This window comes from Entelurus aequoreus, linkage group LG12 (genome assembly GCF_033978785.1).
Source record: "Entelurus aequoreus isolate RoL-2023_Sb linkage group LG12, RoL_Eaeq_v1.1, whole genome shotgun sequence".
NCBI lineage: Eukaryota > Metazoa > Chordata > Actinopteri > Syngnathiformes > Syngnathidae > Entelurus > Entelurus aequoreus.
Window position 1 is genome coordinate 40,537,936 of NC_084742.1, and position 16,153 is coordinate 40,554,088.

Sequence of the window (16,153 nt, forward strand, 5' to 3'; positions counted from 1 at the left end):
AAGGGACACAGTCCCTGAAGCACACATGATTGTATAGGCTGCTGGTCCACTAACATTTTCATTAATTACTATTTTTTATGTAATTATTTGTATATTGTTTTACTTTCTTTTTTATCCAAGAAAATGTTTTTTATTTATTTATCTTATTTTATTTTATTTTTTAAAAAAGGGCCTTATCTTCAACAGACCAGGTTGTCAATGAAATTAGATTTGTTTAAAGGGTTTTTTAAACCAGGCCCAGTCCAGATAATGTCCAAGTCGGACTCAGCAACACACACCTTCATTCATGTATACGGAAAAAAATTAGGGAACACAACAGATTGCATATAATTTATAAACAAAATTACATTTTCAAAATAAGCATTTATGTACAGTCCAGATTATGTCCAGGTCACTCAAATTAGGGAACACAACAACAGATATCATATCATCTATAAACATAGTTATACTTTCAAAATAAGCCTTTGAGGACTTCTCATCTTTTTTTTTTAATGTTTTTTGGCATCATTATCGTTTTCAACCATGTAACTTTCTAAAGTTAGAAACTACTGAATAAATGTTTTAAAGAAAGTAATACCAAGTGAATATCTGTTTTTGGCCTTAAAAATAAACCTTTTACAGAGTACTATAATTAAATTGACTAAATCATGATTGTCAATGAAATCTCCTAAAATAACAGAAACCACATTAAGCTTCATAAACAAACCAATCCTTAAACACATTTTTTCAACTTCCACCCAAAACAAAGACACAATATGACAATACCAAAACAAATGCAGGGTGGATTCAGGCTCCTCACAACAAAATCGGCAATCATCTGACTCTGTCATATTCCATAATTTTAACATTTTCCCTGTGGGTAAGAAGTTATAAATAATTTTAATTTGAAAATAACGATTTTGCACATCGATAGTGGTTTTATAGATTAGTTTGAATATGGCATCCCATGGCAACGGGTAGTCAAAAAAGTCCTCTCATTTTCCATTTGTGTTGTATGAGGCAGCCTTCAAAGATTTCTTTATTAAATAAAAATTATATATTTTTCTATTTATTTTAGTTCCTTTTTGCCAACTAGAATTTCTTATTAGAGGTTTACAAACTAATAATTTAGTAGTTCCATAATTAATTATTTGTTTCCATCTTTTCCCAATTACTCCAGTTAGTTGATAAAATGAAAAGCTTGAGCAAGCATCACCATACATAATTTTCCCATTCTCATTGATAATATCATTGACAAAAATGATTCCTCTTTCAAACATATTTTTCCAAAAGAAAGGCTTTCCATCTATTACAATATTAGAGTTCATCCATATTAACTGCTGCAAAATATTGTCTCTTTTTTCTGGCACATAAAATTGAAAACACCACTATGAGTGGATTGTTTCCTTTATGAACCCCGCCATGTTTCCCAGCAGACTCTCTGGGAGGGGATCACTTGTAAAAAAGGATGCAATTTCTTTTGATACAGTACATGTTTTTTGTCCAACAGGACATTTGTGTACCACTCAATGTTTAAATACATCTTTGGAACAATTGATGCTTTTAAAGACAGACACATAGCTTCAAGGTTGAGAAGTTTCAGGCCCCCATATTCATACTCTTTGTACAAAACCTTTCTTTTAATCTTTTCTGGTTTGCCGTTCCAGACAAAATCGAAGACCCTCCGCTCATAAATCTTAAAAAAGTTTTGTGATGGAGCTGGTAATGACAAAAACAAATAAATAAATTGAGGAATAATTAACAAGTTGGCAATAGACATTTTACAATACAAGGTTAGGGATTTCCCTTTCCATAATTGCATAATTTTGTCCAGCTTTCTTAGTCGATTATCATAATTTACTGAGCCTAGATCTTCCAGATTTTCTGGGACAACAACACCAAGTATGTTAACTGGTCCATCTGTCCACAAAACAGGCACTTTGCATTCCATTCGAAAGGACGTTCCCTTTAGATTTCCGATCCTTAACATTTTACATTTATCATAATTAAGCTTAAGGCCAGATTGCTGTAAAAAATATGTCCAAAAGATTAAGAAGGTTCCGCAAATAATGAGGAAAAATCTTATCTTTGTGAATCAGCCTTTTCTGACATGAACTTCATCAAGAACAAACACAGAACACGCCTCACTGATGCACATCTGCAAGACTCACTCAGAGTTGCAGTGTCAAGTTACACACCAGAGTACAACACACTAGTTAACAGCATGCAATGCCAGGCTTCCCACTAACTGACAAAGAAACAGATAACATATTTGGTGTCCAGTTCAAAGTGTGACATGATTTAAAAATTTGAGAGTTTACTTTTGTATTTTACATTAGTTATTATTTGTACAAACATGGTGCAAAGTAATTCATGATTTGTTAAAAAATGTTAGTGGCTAGCTAGTTAAAATGGGATATTGTGATTTCACAAGACTGTCTTAGAAGTGATCATTTGAAAATGTTCAATTTGAAAAATGTGCACTTAGAGAAAATATAAAAATAAAGTGTTGCATATTGATATTTATCTGTTTCTATATATATTTATTGTGAGAAATCATTAAGATAATCAGTGTTTCCACAAAGATAAATATCATTAATTATTAATAATAACAGAGTTAAAGGTAAATTGAGCAAATTGGCTACTTCTGGCAATTTATTTAAGTGTGTATCTAACTAGTAGCCCTTCGCATTAATCAGTACCCAAGAAGTAGCCCTTGGTTTCAAAAAGGTTGGTGACCCCTGGTATATATATATATATATATATATATATATATATATATATATATATATATATATATATATATATATATATATATATATATATATATATATATATATATATATATATATATATATATATATATATAAATAGAAATACATATATTATTAATATATAGAAATACATATATATATATATATATATATATATATATATATATATATAAATATATATACTAATTAATATATATGTATATATATATATATATATATATATATATATATATATATATATATATATATAAATAGAAATACATATATTATTAATATATATAAATACATATACATATATATATATATATATATATATATATATATATATATATATATATATATATATATAAATATATATACTAATTAATATATATGTATATATATATATATATATATATATATATATATATATATATATATATATATATATATATATATATCCATCCATCCATCCATCCATCCATCCATCCATCCATCCATCCATCTTCTTCCGCTTATCCGAGGTCGGGTCGCGGGGGCAGCAGCCTAAGCAGGGAAGCCCAGACTTCCCTCTCCCCAGCCACTTCGTCTAGCTCTTCCCGGGGGATCCCGAGGCGTTCCCAGGCCAGCCGGGAGACATAGTCTTCCCAACGTGTCCTGGGTCTTCCCCGTGGCCTCCTACCGGTCGGACGTGCCCTAAACACCTCCCTAGGGAGGCGTTCGGGTGGCATCCTGACCAGATGCCTGAACCACCTCATCTGGCTCCTCTCGATGTGGAGGAGCAGTGGCTTTACTTTGAGCTCCTCCCGGATGACAGAGCTTCTCACCCTATCTCTAAGGGAGAGACCCGCCACCCGGCGGAGGAAACTCATTTCGGCCGCTTGTACCCGTGATCTTGTCCTTTCGGTCATAACCCAAAGCTCATGACCATAGGTGAGGATGGGAACGTAGATCGACCGGTAAATTGAGAGCTTTGCCTTGCGGCTCAGCTCCTTCTTCACCACAACGGACCGATACAGCGCCCGCATTACTGAATATATATATATATATATATATATATATATATATATATATATATATATATATATATATATATATATATATATATACTAATATATATATATATATATACTATACTAATATATATATATATATATATATATATATATATATATATATATATATATATATATATATATATATATATATATATATATATAAATAGATATACTAATATATATATATATATATATATATATATATATATATATATATATATATATATATATATATATATATATATATATATATATACAGTAAATAAATAAATACATATAACTTAATAAAATCTTGCATAACTACTAGGATTAAAATTAAAATACAAATGACTTCAATAAAATAATTAATATCAGGTAAAAGCCAAATCAGAAAGGTGGGTCTTAACCCTGCTCTTAAAAGCATGAACATTCTCTACAGCCCTGAGGTCGGTCTTTCGGCAAGCTGTTCCATAGAGGGGGGCCATGATGGTGGAAAGATGCCATCTCGTGAATTTGTGTCCTGACTTTTGGAATAATTAGGAGATGAGTGCCGGAGGACCTCATGGCCCGGGAAGGTTCATAGGGTAAAAGCAAATCCGAGAGGCCCAATATCATAAAAACATTTATAAACCATAAGAAGAACCTTAAAATGTATCCTGAAACACATAGGGAGCCGATGCAGAGATTTTAAAACTGGTGTAATGTGAGCCCGCCTTCTGGTCTTCATCAGGACACGTGCCGCTGAATTTTGTAGTATTCGTAAAGGCGCAATAACCTTTTTAGGAAGACCAGAAAGCAGGGCGTTACAATAATCTATACGACTTGTAATAAAAGCATGCATTAGCGTCTCCGTGTTGCGTGACATCTGAGCATGCACACTTCCAGTCGTAATTGCTGTCCAGCACGGCAGGAAAAAAATTAGTAAACCAAGGGAGACAGCAGGTGAACACACTGAGGGATAAATGATTAAGTAATGAGCTTTTGTCTGGCTTAATATGGCGCACTGAGGACAAGGAAAAGAGGAGAACGTCAGGATGGTGGGGAGGAGGTCCGGCCAGGGCAGAGCAAAACAGGCAAGCCTGCACTATGTTTGTATGTAATTAATGAGCTGCATTAGCAATTTGTAAAGCCATTTATTATGACAACGACAAAAACCTTCCCCCTTTTTCTGCACCTCACGCTTAAATCTAGGTCTTTTACCACCTTCTACCTCCGACAGGGATGGAGAGCTGCAGTGGAGGGAGGGAAAAATCGAGTGATGCAGTGTAAAAAAAAAAAGAGGCTTCTACTTTAATGAAATGCTCTTACTGCTTAACTCACTGACACTGCTCAATAACGCCTTCGATCAAATTCCACATATTGACAGCGCGCCCCCCCCCCCCCCCCCCCCCCGGCTCACCTTGCCAAAGCTCTTATCTTTACCTCTGCACAACCTGCAGTCACCGTTCATGTTGTCTTTCGGAAATGAATAAATTAAAAGAAAATTATTGTAGCCACCCCCCTGACCGGAGCACAGGTTGAGTGGTGGCCAGTGTCTGTTGATGCATCTCTGGGAGTTAAAAGTTATTACATTTGTTTAGAATTAGCTTTATTTTCCAGACACTACTCAAAGGTGCCATTGTATACTATTTTTCACCAATTTCAATTTAGTTTAGGGTAGGATTGTACGGTATACCGGTATTAGTATAGTACCGCGATACTTATGAATCATAGTCGGTACCATACCGCCTCTGAAAAGTACAGATCCGGTCAGGTTGTAATGATATCAAGTAGAGATGTCCGATAATATCGGACTGCCGATATTATCGGCTCATAAATGCTTTAAAATGTAATATCGGAAATGATTGGTTACGGTTTCAAAAAGTAAAATGTATGACTTTTTAAAACGCCGCTGTACAGAGTGGTACACGGACGTAGGGAGAAGTACAGAGCAGTTGCGTCTCCCAGTCATACTTGCCCACCCTCCCGAATTTCAGTGCCCCTCCCGACAATCTCCCGGGGCAACCATTCTCCCGAATTTCTCCCGATTTCCACCCAGACAACAATATTGGGGGCGTGCCATAAAGGCACTGCCTTTGCGTGCCGGCCCAATCACATAATATCTACGGCTTTTCACACACACAAGTGAATGCAAATCATACTTGGTCAACAGCCATACAGGTCACACTGAGGGTAGCCGTATAAACAACTTTAACACTGTTACAAATATGCGCCGCACTGTGAACCCACACCAAACAAGAATGACAAACACATTTCGGGAGAACATCCGCACCGTAACACAACATAAACACAACAGAACAAATACCCAGAACCCCTTGCAGCACTAACTCTTACGGGACGCTACAATATACACCCCCGCTACCCTCCACACACCTCAACCTCGCCCCCCCTCCCAACCCAGCCCACCTCAACCTCCTCAGCATGCCCCAAATTCCAAGCTGCTGTTTTGAGGCATGTTAAAAAAATGAATGCAATTTGTGACTTCAATAATAAATATGGCAGTGCCATGTTGGGATCTTTTTTCCATAACTTGAGTTGATTTATTTTGGAAAACCTTGTTACTCCCTGCTTGGCACTCAGCATCAAGGGTTGGAATTGGGGGTTAAATCACCAAAATGATTCCCGGGCGCGGCGCCGCTGCTGCCCACTGCTCCCCAAGGGGATGGGTCAAATGCAAAGGACAAATTTCACCACACCTAGTGTGTGTGTGACAATCATTGGTACTTTAACTTTAACTTTTAACTTTACATTGTTTAATGCATCCAGCGGGGCATCACAACAAAATTAGGCATAATAATGTGTTACAGTAATTCCACGACTGTATATATCGGTATCGGTTGATATCGGAATCGGTAATTAAGAGTTGGACAATATCAGAATATCAGATATCGGCAAAAAAGCCATTATCGGACATCTCTAATATCAAGTACAGTAGCGTATCTAGTCTATATTACTATGATTATGTCGATATTTGTCGGCATCACATCTTCTTTTTTTAACATTTATATTATGTTTATAAACTCAGGAAATATGTCCCTGGACACATGAGGACTTTGAATATGCCCAATGTATGATCCTGTAACGGCTTGGTATCGGATTGATGCCCAAATTTGTAGTATCATCCAAAACTAGAAAGAATAGGTGATTATTACATTTAACATAAATAATAAAACATAGAGAGAACATACTAAAAGAGAAAGTAAGCAGATATTAACAGTAAATGAAAAAGTATAGATTAATAATTAATTTTCTAGCACTTAATAATTTTGACAAAATAATAGAATGGAAAATGGCATATGTCAGCAGCTAAATTAAGAGCCTTTGTTTGCGTATGTACTAAAAAAAGACAAGTTGTCTTGTATGTTCACTATTTTAGTTGAGGACAAACTTGCAATAATAAAAATATGTTTGATGTACCGTAAGATTTGTTGTTAAAATAAAGCCAATAATGCAATTTTTGTGGTCACCTTTATTTACAAAAGTACCGAAAAGTATTGAAATAATTTTGGTACCGGTACCAAAATATTGGTATCGGGACAACACTAGTTTAGGGTTGTATTGTAATTAAGTTGTCCAGCTAATGGTCTGTGTTTGTCCATGCCGGTCTATGACAGAATGTGTAACTTAGAAGTGCCATATTGTGTACTTCATGCACGTGTCCAACGTCAATAGATGCCATCAATCACATACAACGTAACATTAAAAGGGATCAGGGACGCCCCTCCTTAAAGCAGAACACGCGTGGGGAGCCCCGTTTGACATGAAAAAAGGCGTGTAAAAGTCAATTAATGAATAACAGAGCGTGTTATATACAAGTTGTACCGCATAAGTATTCCTGGCAGCTTTGTGCTCCGTCATTGATACACATATAATAGCAGATTTTCTTTTGTGTTTTTTTTGCAAAGCAGAAGCTACTGGTTTCAAATCCCAATCGGAGTTTGGAGCACAACGTCTATACATATTTACAACTTAATTACGGTAAAATTGTTATTATAATCCTTGGTATTATTCTGCGCGCATAAAAAAAACATTACAACAATTGATATCCCATTAAATCATTAAAGGGGTATTCTTATATAATTGTTTTTCTACATTTAAAGCACTGCCTTGAGGCTTACATAACATGTCATGGTGGTTTTATAGGTAAAACATTTGCATAGATTATGTTTCATCTTCGAATCGCTTCCGACCGTCTCTTCAGGATCAGGATGCGCCGTTTTGTGGGCGGTCTTATTTACGTGGCCCCACTTGGACTGCGTCTCGTCCTCGTCAGCCATGTTGTTGTTTTTAGCGCTTCCATTTGGAGTCTACTGACAGATATAGACTAGAGCTATATGCTACTTTGTATTAGAAATGGCAACAGCGGAGGATGCATGTGTATGTACGAGCCAGTCTGCCCCACAACAAGAGGGTAGAAATACAAAAGGAGCTTATTGACTCCAGCATTGGACTACAATGGCGGACTTGTGCAAAGCTCTTAAGGTAAAACTTACCATTTATGGAGATATTTTCTGATGTCATCAATTGGAAAAACATCACAAATTGGGCAAATTCAAATTAGTTTTTGTTTGTCCATTTTGTGTTGAGCTGTTTAAAAAAACATGTTTAATTTTAAAAAATGGTATAAAGCAAACAAATTGTCTAGTCCAATGTTGTATTAAAAACTTCAAAATTATCTGTTTAAAGCAGTGGTCCCCAAACTACGGCCCGCGGGCCGGATACGGCCCCCCAGCGTCCAAAATCCGGCCCGCGGGAAGTCCCAAAAATAAAAATAAAAAAGTATTATTTATTTTTATTTTTTTATGTTTATTTAGTCTCCTAGCCACTCAGGCAAATCATATTGTCTAAAAATGCATTTTACCATCGATAACGTGACATGCAGCAAGTGTGCTCTTTAAGTCAATTAGTGCGCGAGGAATATATATGTATGAATACATATATATATATATATATATATATATATATATATATATATATATATATATATATATATATATATATATATACACACGCACACACACATATACATAAAAAAAAAAAAAATATATATATATATATATATATATATATATATATATATATATATATATATATATATATATATATATATATATATATATATATATATATATATATATATATATATATAGCGCAGCCCCCAGCCAAATTGTTTTACCCCAATGCGTCCCCGGAGTCAAAAAGTTTGGGGACACCTGGTTTAAAGTATACCTTTGAAAGATAAAAAAACTCATGTCCGTCTGTGATTAACCGCAATTAACTATATACACAATGCAATCAATGGGGATTAAATATTTTAATAGTTTGACAGTCCTAAAATAAAGTAACCTAATATGAAACTGAAGTGTGATACATAAAGTGTCTTTAGAAATATATATTTTTTAATCCAAATTTGTATCTGGTGTTTTCACATATTTCGGTACTAGCAAGTTTAATACAAAACAAATTATTCAGAAATAATAGATAAAGACTTTCAAACAGAATCCTTGTCAAGAAAACATTTCTACTAAAGTCATTAGCTTGTTCCACAGTTGGTCATAGGTTCGATAGTGTAGCAACCTGTCAGTTATGTGTAGTATTGGAGTTGGTGATGTCTGATTGTTTCTGAGTTTGGTGAGAGTGAAAGGATGGCAGAGTGTGGAGAAAAAAAGAGATTTGCAATGCATGGAAGAAACAGCGTATCGGCACACAATAACATTGTGTGGTACAATGCTAACAATACATTCACATTTTACCAACAACCTCACGCTAGGTTAGACTATTCCTGGAGAAAAACAAAATGATCAAACCGCCAGCTTCCACGTCTGTAGTTGACTCAGGGATAGTTGCTAAGATGTGTAGCAATTGTGGTTAGAGTGTCCGCCCTGAGATTGGTAGGTCGTGAGTTCAAACCCCGGCCGAGTCATACCAAAGACTATAAAAAAAATTGGACCCATTACCTCCCTGCTTGGCACTCAGCATCAAGGGTTGGAATTGGGGGTTGGATCACCAAAATGATTCCCGAGCGCGGCCACCGCTGCTGCTCACTGCTCCCCTCACCTCCCAGGGGGTGGAACTAGGGGATGGGTCAAATGCAGAGGGTCATTTCACCACACCAAGTCTGCGTGTGACTATCAGTGGTACTTTAACTTTAACTTTAAAGTCCATCTGCAACTTAAAAACGACGATATGAGCGCCCCTTCATATAAAAAGTGTACAAAACAGGTGAGGGGCATTATACATTTTTCATAGACAGACTGTAAGAACGTCATTAAAATGTTCTTTTTGACTAATAGGGCACTTTTAAAGCACTTCAATTACTCCTAAAATCCTCACGAAAAGCCTGTCTACTTTTCCTGACCTGAACACCCTATACGGAACTCCCTTCGAAAAAAAAATTACAATTCAGTAAATCCTAAACTAAAATTATAGTGACCCCATTTGGCCATTTGGTTTCTCTTGTAGCCGTTTCGCCGAGTGACCTTCTCAGTGGTGAGCCAGCCCCAGGACCCTCACCAGCAGGGATCGCTGCAGAGCTGCTACGACAGCGGCCTGGACGAGTCCGAGACGCCCAGCAGCAAGAGTTCGTCGGGGCCCCGGCTAGGCGCCCTGCCCCTGCCGGAGGACAGCTACGAGAGGACAACGCCGGATGGCAGTGTCGGTGAGGCAGAGCACATGGAAAATGGTAGGGGCAAACACTGAAAGGAGATTAAGAAAAAAGCAAACGCTAAGATAAAGGGCCACACATACACGCACATATTGCCTAGAGCAGGATCTTAGACAGGTAGACAGTCAGACTTGCGAGGTTCTCTCTGTTATTTTTTTCCCTGAGACAGTATTTGACTTGAGGATTCTTGGCGCCGCAATGCTCCGCCTGGTATGGCGCACTTTCGCGATAGAACTTCATGCTGAAAGGTTTTTGTTTTTTTTTCCATACAAAACCTTTCAAACTAACTTTCCCGGTTTTGTTCAATGCCGCTTGGGTGATTCCACCAGAATTTAATCTCGTAGACATGATGGATTTTCCACACTCTCTGTCCCTTGGTTGGAACCGAGTCAAAAGGGGAACAACCACAGGGGGCTAACACCCTAGTTCAGTGGTTCTCAAATGGGGGTACGCGTACCCCTGGGGGTACTTGAAGGTATCCCAAGGGGTACGTGAGATTTTTTTTAAATATCTGTCAAAAAGAACTGTGAAAAGAAATGCAACAATGCAATATTCAGTGTTGACAGCTAAATTTTTTGTGGACATGTTTTATAAATATTGATGTTAAAGATTTCTTTTTTTGTGAAGAAATGTTTAGAATTAAGTTCATGAATCCAGATGGATCTCTATTACAATCCCCAAAGAGGGCACTTTAAGTTGATGATTACTTCTATGTGTAGAAATCTTTATTTATAATTGAATCACTTGTTTATTTTTCAACAAGTTTTTAGTTATTTTTATATCTTTTTTTCCAAATAGTTCAAGAAAGACCACAACAAATGATCAATATTTGGCACTGTTATACTGTCATGACTCGGTCTGTGGCGTGGTTGGTTCTCCAGTGGTGCAAATGAATTGGACCATACGTGGCGTGCAGGTGAGGACATGTTTAATATTTTAACTCAAAAGGGGATTAACAAAAAGCGCGCACAAAGGCGGAAGTACAAAACGTGGCTATGAAAATAAAGCACTATAGCACAAAGGCAAAAAACTATGAACAATAACAGAACTTACTTGACATGAGAAGAGGGGCATAAAAAAGAGCAGCATGGATCATGAGGGTGAACAGAGTGGCAGGAGTGTGATGTCGCCAGGACGAACAACAGAAACAGAAAAACTTATATAGTGACATGATCAGTGAAAACAGGTGCGTGACTCTAAACGTGAACAGGTGCGTGACATGACGATGTGAACCAGGTGAAACTAATGGTTGCTATGGTGACAAATAAAAGTGCACAAAAAGTCCAAAACCAAAACCGAACATGACTAAAACAAAACAATCACAGACATGACAGAGCACCCCCCTTACGGACAGATCCCAGATGTCCAAAACAAACAAAACAAGGCAGGATCGAGAGTCATGGGAGGGCGGGAGGGGGACATGGCGGCGGGTCGCCAGACCAGGTGTCCCCGAATCCACCGGGGCAGGATCAGGTGGCGGCGACGCGTAGACCGCCGCTGTACCTGACGAGGTGGGCGACCCGGGAATGGCCATATCCATGGCCGACGAGGAGGTGGGCGCACTTGGCGTGGCGGCCGACCAGGTAGTGGCCACATCCGTGGCCGACGAGGAGGTCGGCGTACCTGGCGTGGCGGACGCCCATGGACTGGCCACATCCACGGCCGACGAGGTGGATGCGTCGTCATCGTGGCAGACGTGGAAACTGCAGATGAAGCAGGTGGCGAAGCTTGGCGTGGAACGTCGGCCTGGCGGCGCTTGGCGTGAAGCTGCGACTGGTGGCGCTTGGCGTGAAGCTGCGACTGGCGGCGCTTGGCGTGAAGCTGCGACTGGTGGAGCTTGGCAAGGTTGGAGCTGCTAGGCATGTTGATAGCCTTGGAGCAGGGCGTGGAGCAGGTGGAGGTGGCCTAGCTGGAGGCTGTGGCTTGGCAGGTCGAAAGACTGGTGGTGGCGGCCATGCTGGTGGCTGTGGCTTGGCGTGACGATGCTGAGCCACCCCACCTGAACAATTGCCTGCCCTAGCCCCCCCCCCCCTCAAGGAGCGGATACCAGACGCGGTCTGGAACCGTTTTCTTGGGTGGGTGGAGGGAGGTCAGGAGGGGGGTAAAATCCTCCCCTATAAATTTTCCAAAATGTCTTTCTTTTTGTACCTGGGATTGAGTGGGTGAAAAAAAAGAAACATGTGGCATGGGCGTGGCTTGAGTCTTCGGGGGCGGGGCATGAAATTTGGGTGGCTTGGTTTGACAGGATTTGATTTCTAAAAACATGTCCTGGTAATGTCTTATCGTGTTTTTAGAGTCCTTGGTGGGAGAGGGGTGATCAAAAGAAAAATAATTTAGAAAAAAAAATGCTGGTCTGTGATGTCATCCTGGGTAAGCCGGGCAGGCTGCGGCCCATTTCCGCCCGGAGGGAGAGGAGCTTGCGGGAGCGCCGCGTGCTGTCCGCTCACCTTCCCTGACGTTCTTGGTCTGGAGCGGCGCTTCCGGGACAGGGATGACGCGCCAACGTCCCCGGGCCAAACGGAGCTGATCGGCACCAGTTTGCCGGTCGGACCCCACATGAGGTCCTTGCGCTCCATGGGGGAATAGCGAAGTGTCTCGGCTTCCATGGCGCGCAGGACCTCCCACGTTCCTTCGTCCAAACTTGCTGGATAACTTTTTTGCTGGCGACATCTGTCATGACTCGGTCTGTGGCGTGGTTGGTTCTCCAGTGGTGCAAATGAATTGGACCATACGTGGCGTGCAGGTGAGGACATGTTTAATATTTTAACTCAAAAGGGGATTAACAAAAAGCGCGCACAAAGGCGGAAGTACAAAACGTGGCTATGAAAATAAAACACTATAGCACAAAGGCAAAAAACTATGAACAATAACAAAACTGACTTGACATGAGAAGAGGGGCATAAAAAAGAGCAGCATGGATCATGAGGGTGAACAGAGTGGCAGGAGTGTGATGTCGCCAGGACGAACAACAGAAACAGAAAAACTTATATAGTGACATGATCAGTGAAAACAGGTGCGTGACTCTAAACGTGAACAGGTGCGTGACATGACGATGTGAACCAGGTGAAAATAATAGTTGCTATGGTGACAAATAAAAGTGCACAAAAAGTCCAAAACCAAAACCGAACATGACTAAAACAAAACATAATCACAGACATGACATATATAATTTAATAAATCAGAAACTGATGACATAGTGCTGTATTTTACTTCTTTATCCCTTTTTTTCAACCAAAAATGCTTGGCTTTGATTAGGGGGTACTTGAATTAAAAAAATGTTCACAGGGGGTACATCACTGAAAAAAGGTTGAGAACCACTGCCCTAGTTGATTTAGTTGCTGTGTGATTTTCTTGAGGCCCGTATCGAAGCACTGATATTGCTCTAAACACACTGTGTGAAGACTGCAGCCCATCAGTGAGTGAATGAGTGCTATTAACTATCTGGTTTGCAGTTTTAGAATCAAGTTTCATTCAGGTAGGGTTGTTTTTTTTCTTTAAATACCAGAACTACGGGCCTGATTTTCTAAATTTCAAATACCATACGCCAGGTGTGCACGCACTTTTTCTGCAGACGAGCTACTTTTTCCATTGACCAAGTCGAAGGGACCTACCTCATTCATATATGTAATTTATATGTATTTATTCATGAAAGAGACATTTATGTTAACAAGTTAAAAGGCGGTATAGATCGGTTGGTAGAGTGGCCGTGCCAGCAACTTGAGGGTTCCGGGTTCGATCCTCGCTTCCGCCATCCTAGTCACTGCCGTTTTGTCCTTGGGCAAGACACTTTACCCACCTGTTCCCAGTGCCACCCACACTGGTTCAAATGTAACTTAGATATTGGGTTTCACTATGTAAAAGAGCTTTGTGTCACCAGAGAAAAGTGCTATATAAATATATATATATATATATATATATATATATATATATATATATATATATATATATATATATATATATATATATTATATATATATATATATATATATATATATATATATATATATAATTCACTTCACAAATGATAATACAAGCATGTTTAAAACGTATAGATTCCTTTCTTTCGTGAAGACAAGAATATATTTGACATAAAGAACTAAAGTTGACATGGAAAGCTCATATATTGCATGTGAACAATAAGGTATCTAAAAGCTTATTTATTTTGAACAAGGTTAAATACAGTTTCCCGTATATGACAAGGAGAATGTTATATTGCTGAATTATTCTACCTTATTTCAATTATTGTGCAGAAATATGGGGAAATACATATCACAGCAACATAATGCCTTTATTTATTTTACAGAAAAGAGCCGTTGGTATTATTTTTAAAGTAGAATGCAGAGACCACACAAATTCACTCTTCATTAGGTCAAGATTATTCAAACTAAAAGACATTGTAGAATTGCATACTCTATTTGTGATGTTCAAAGCTAGCAATACAGTTCTTCCGAAGGACTTACAAAAGTTATTCGTGTTCACGTCTGAAGATGAGATTCACAGAAGATCAGATCAGATCAGATCAGAATAGTTTTATTGCCATTGTTTGAGAACGGGTTCACAAACTAGGAATTTTTCTTGGTGCAATCGTGCAACATAAAACACATATAACACATATTTGGTAATACAAAGAGCTGTAACTGAGCTATCAGATCTTGTTATAGACTTAGAAGACTCTAAACTTTCAAGAGCGCAAACACATTTGAAACAAACGTGCGTGTCTATTGCTGGTGTGAAAGCATGGAATTCTCGAAAGAAAGACTTTAAAAGTTGCAAGAATATTTTTGAATTTGAAAAGAGTTACAAAAAGAGACAACTGACATCATATCAAACGGATTTTTGATTTTCATTGGACGTGTCTTTGTGAAAATGCTTAAACGAAAATCAAAAAGTATGTTGGAGTTGAGTGTTGGTGGAGTGATAAAGTCATCTAAAATCATTTGTGTTAAAAATGGGGGCAGATAAATATAAGAATATTATTCTTCCATCTGCTCCTTTCTGATCATGGAAATGTATAAAAACCAAAAAAACAATGAAAGTGTAAACTGTATGTGGATTACATATATGCATTTTCATGAAAGGAATAAAAAGAATTGATGATGATGATATAAATTGGTGTATTACCTGATTCTGATGACTTGCATTGATTGGAATCAGACAGTAGTGATGATAACATCCACATTTTCAAATGGAGGAGAAAAAAAAGGACTCCTTTCTGTCCAATACCACATACAAATGGTTGGTTTTTGGCATCTTTTTTGTCCAGCTTGCATACTCCTTTTTATAGGCTTTACAAGAAATACATTGGCGACTCTTATTTTGTCAGCGCAGGCAGGATGAAGCAGGGCTTTTATTGTGAAGACCGGAACTGTGTCGTCGGTCTTTAGAGGTTCGACGGCAGATACGGCGCGAGAGTCTGTTGAAATAAAAAAGTGTTTCTCGCCCTCCTTGTAAGAATAGGAGCTACTGTTAAGATATGCGTTCCCAAAGAAATATTTTTTTGTGTTGCGACGGGGACATTATTCAGTGACGCACGGGAAAATGGAGTAAAGCTTGTGATATACTGTTGTGTAAGTGTCTGCCGAAGTTGGAAAAATAAGTTACGGCCCAGTTTGGTCTAAATAATAAATTCCGTAGTTCGTGTGTGATAGAGCAGTGTTTTTCAACCTTTTCTGAGCCGAGGCACATTTTTTTCATTGAAAAAATCCCGAGGCACACCGCCA

The 16,153-nt window shown here is 38.3% G+C and overlaps 1 protein-coding gene across 1 annotated transcript in view; it reads left to right on the forward strand.

Annotated features, from left to right (window-relative positions):
- Positions 1-16,153, forward strand: part of pcdh7b (protocadherin 7b) — a 260,327-nt gene that overhangs the window by 129,683 nt on the left and 114,491 nt on the right. Inside the window, 1 exon segment of the mRNA XM_062065970.1 lies at positions 10,232-10,451. Within this exon segment, the coding sequence (XP_061921954.1) occupies positions 10,232-10,451 (220 nt within the window).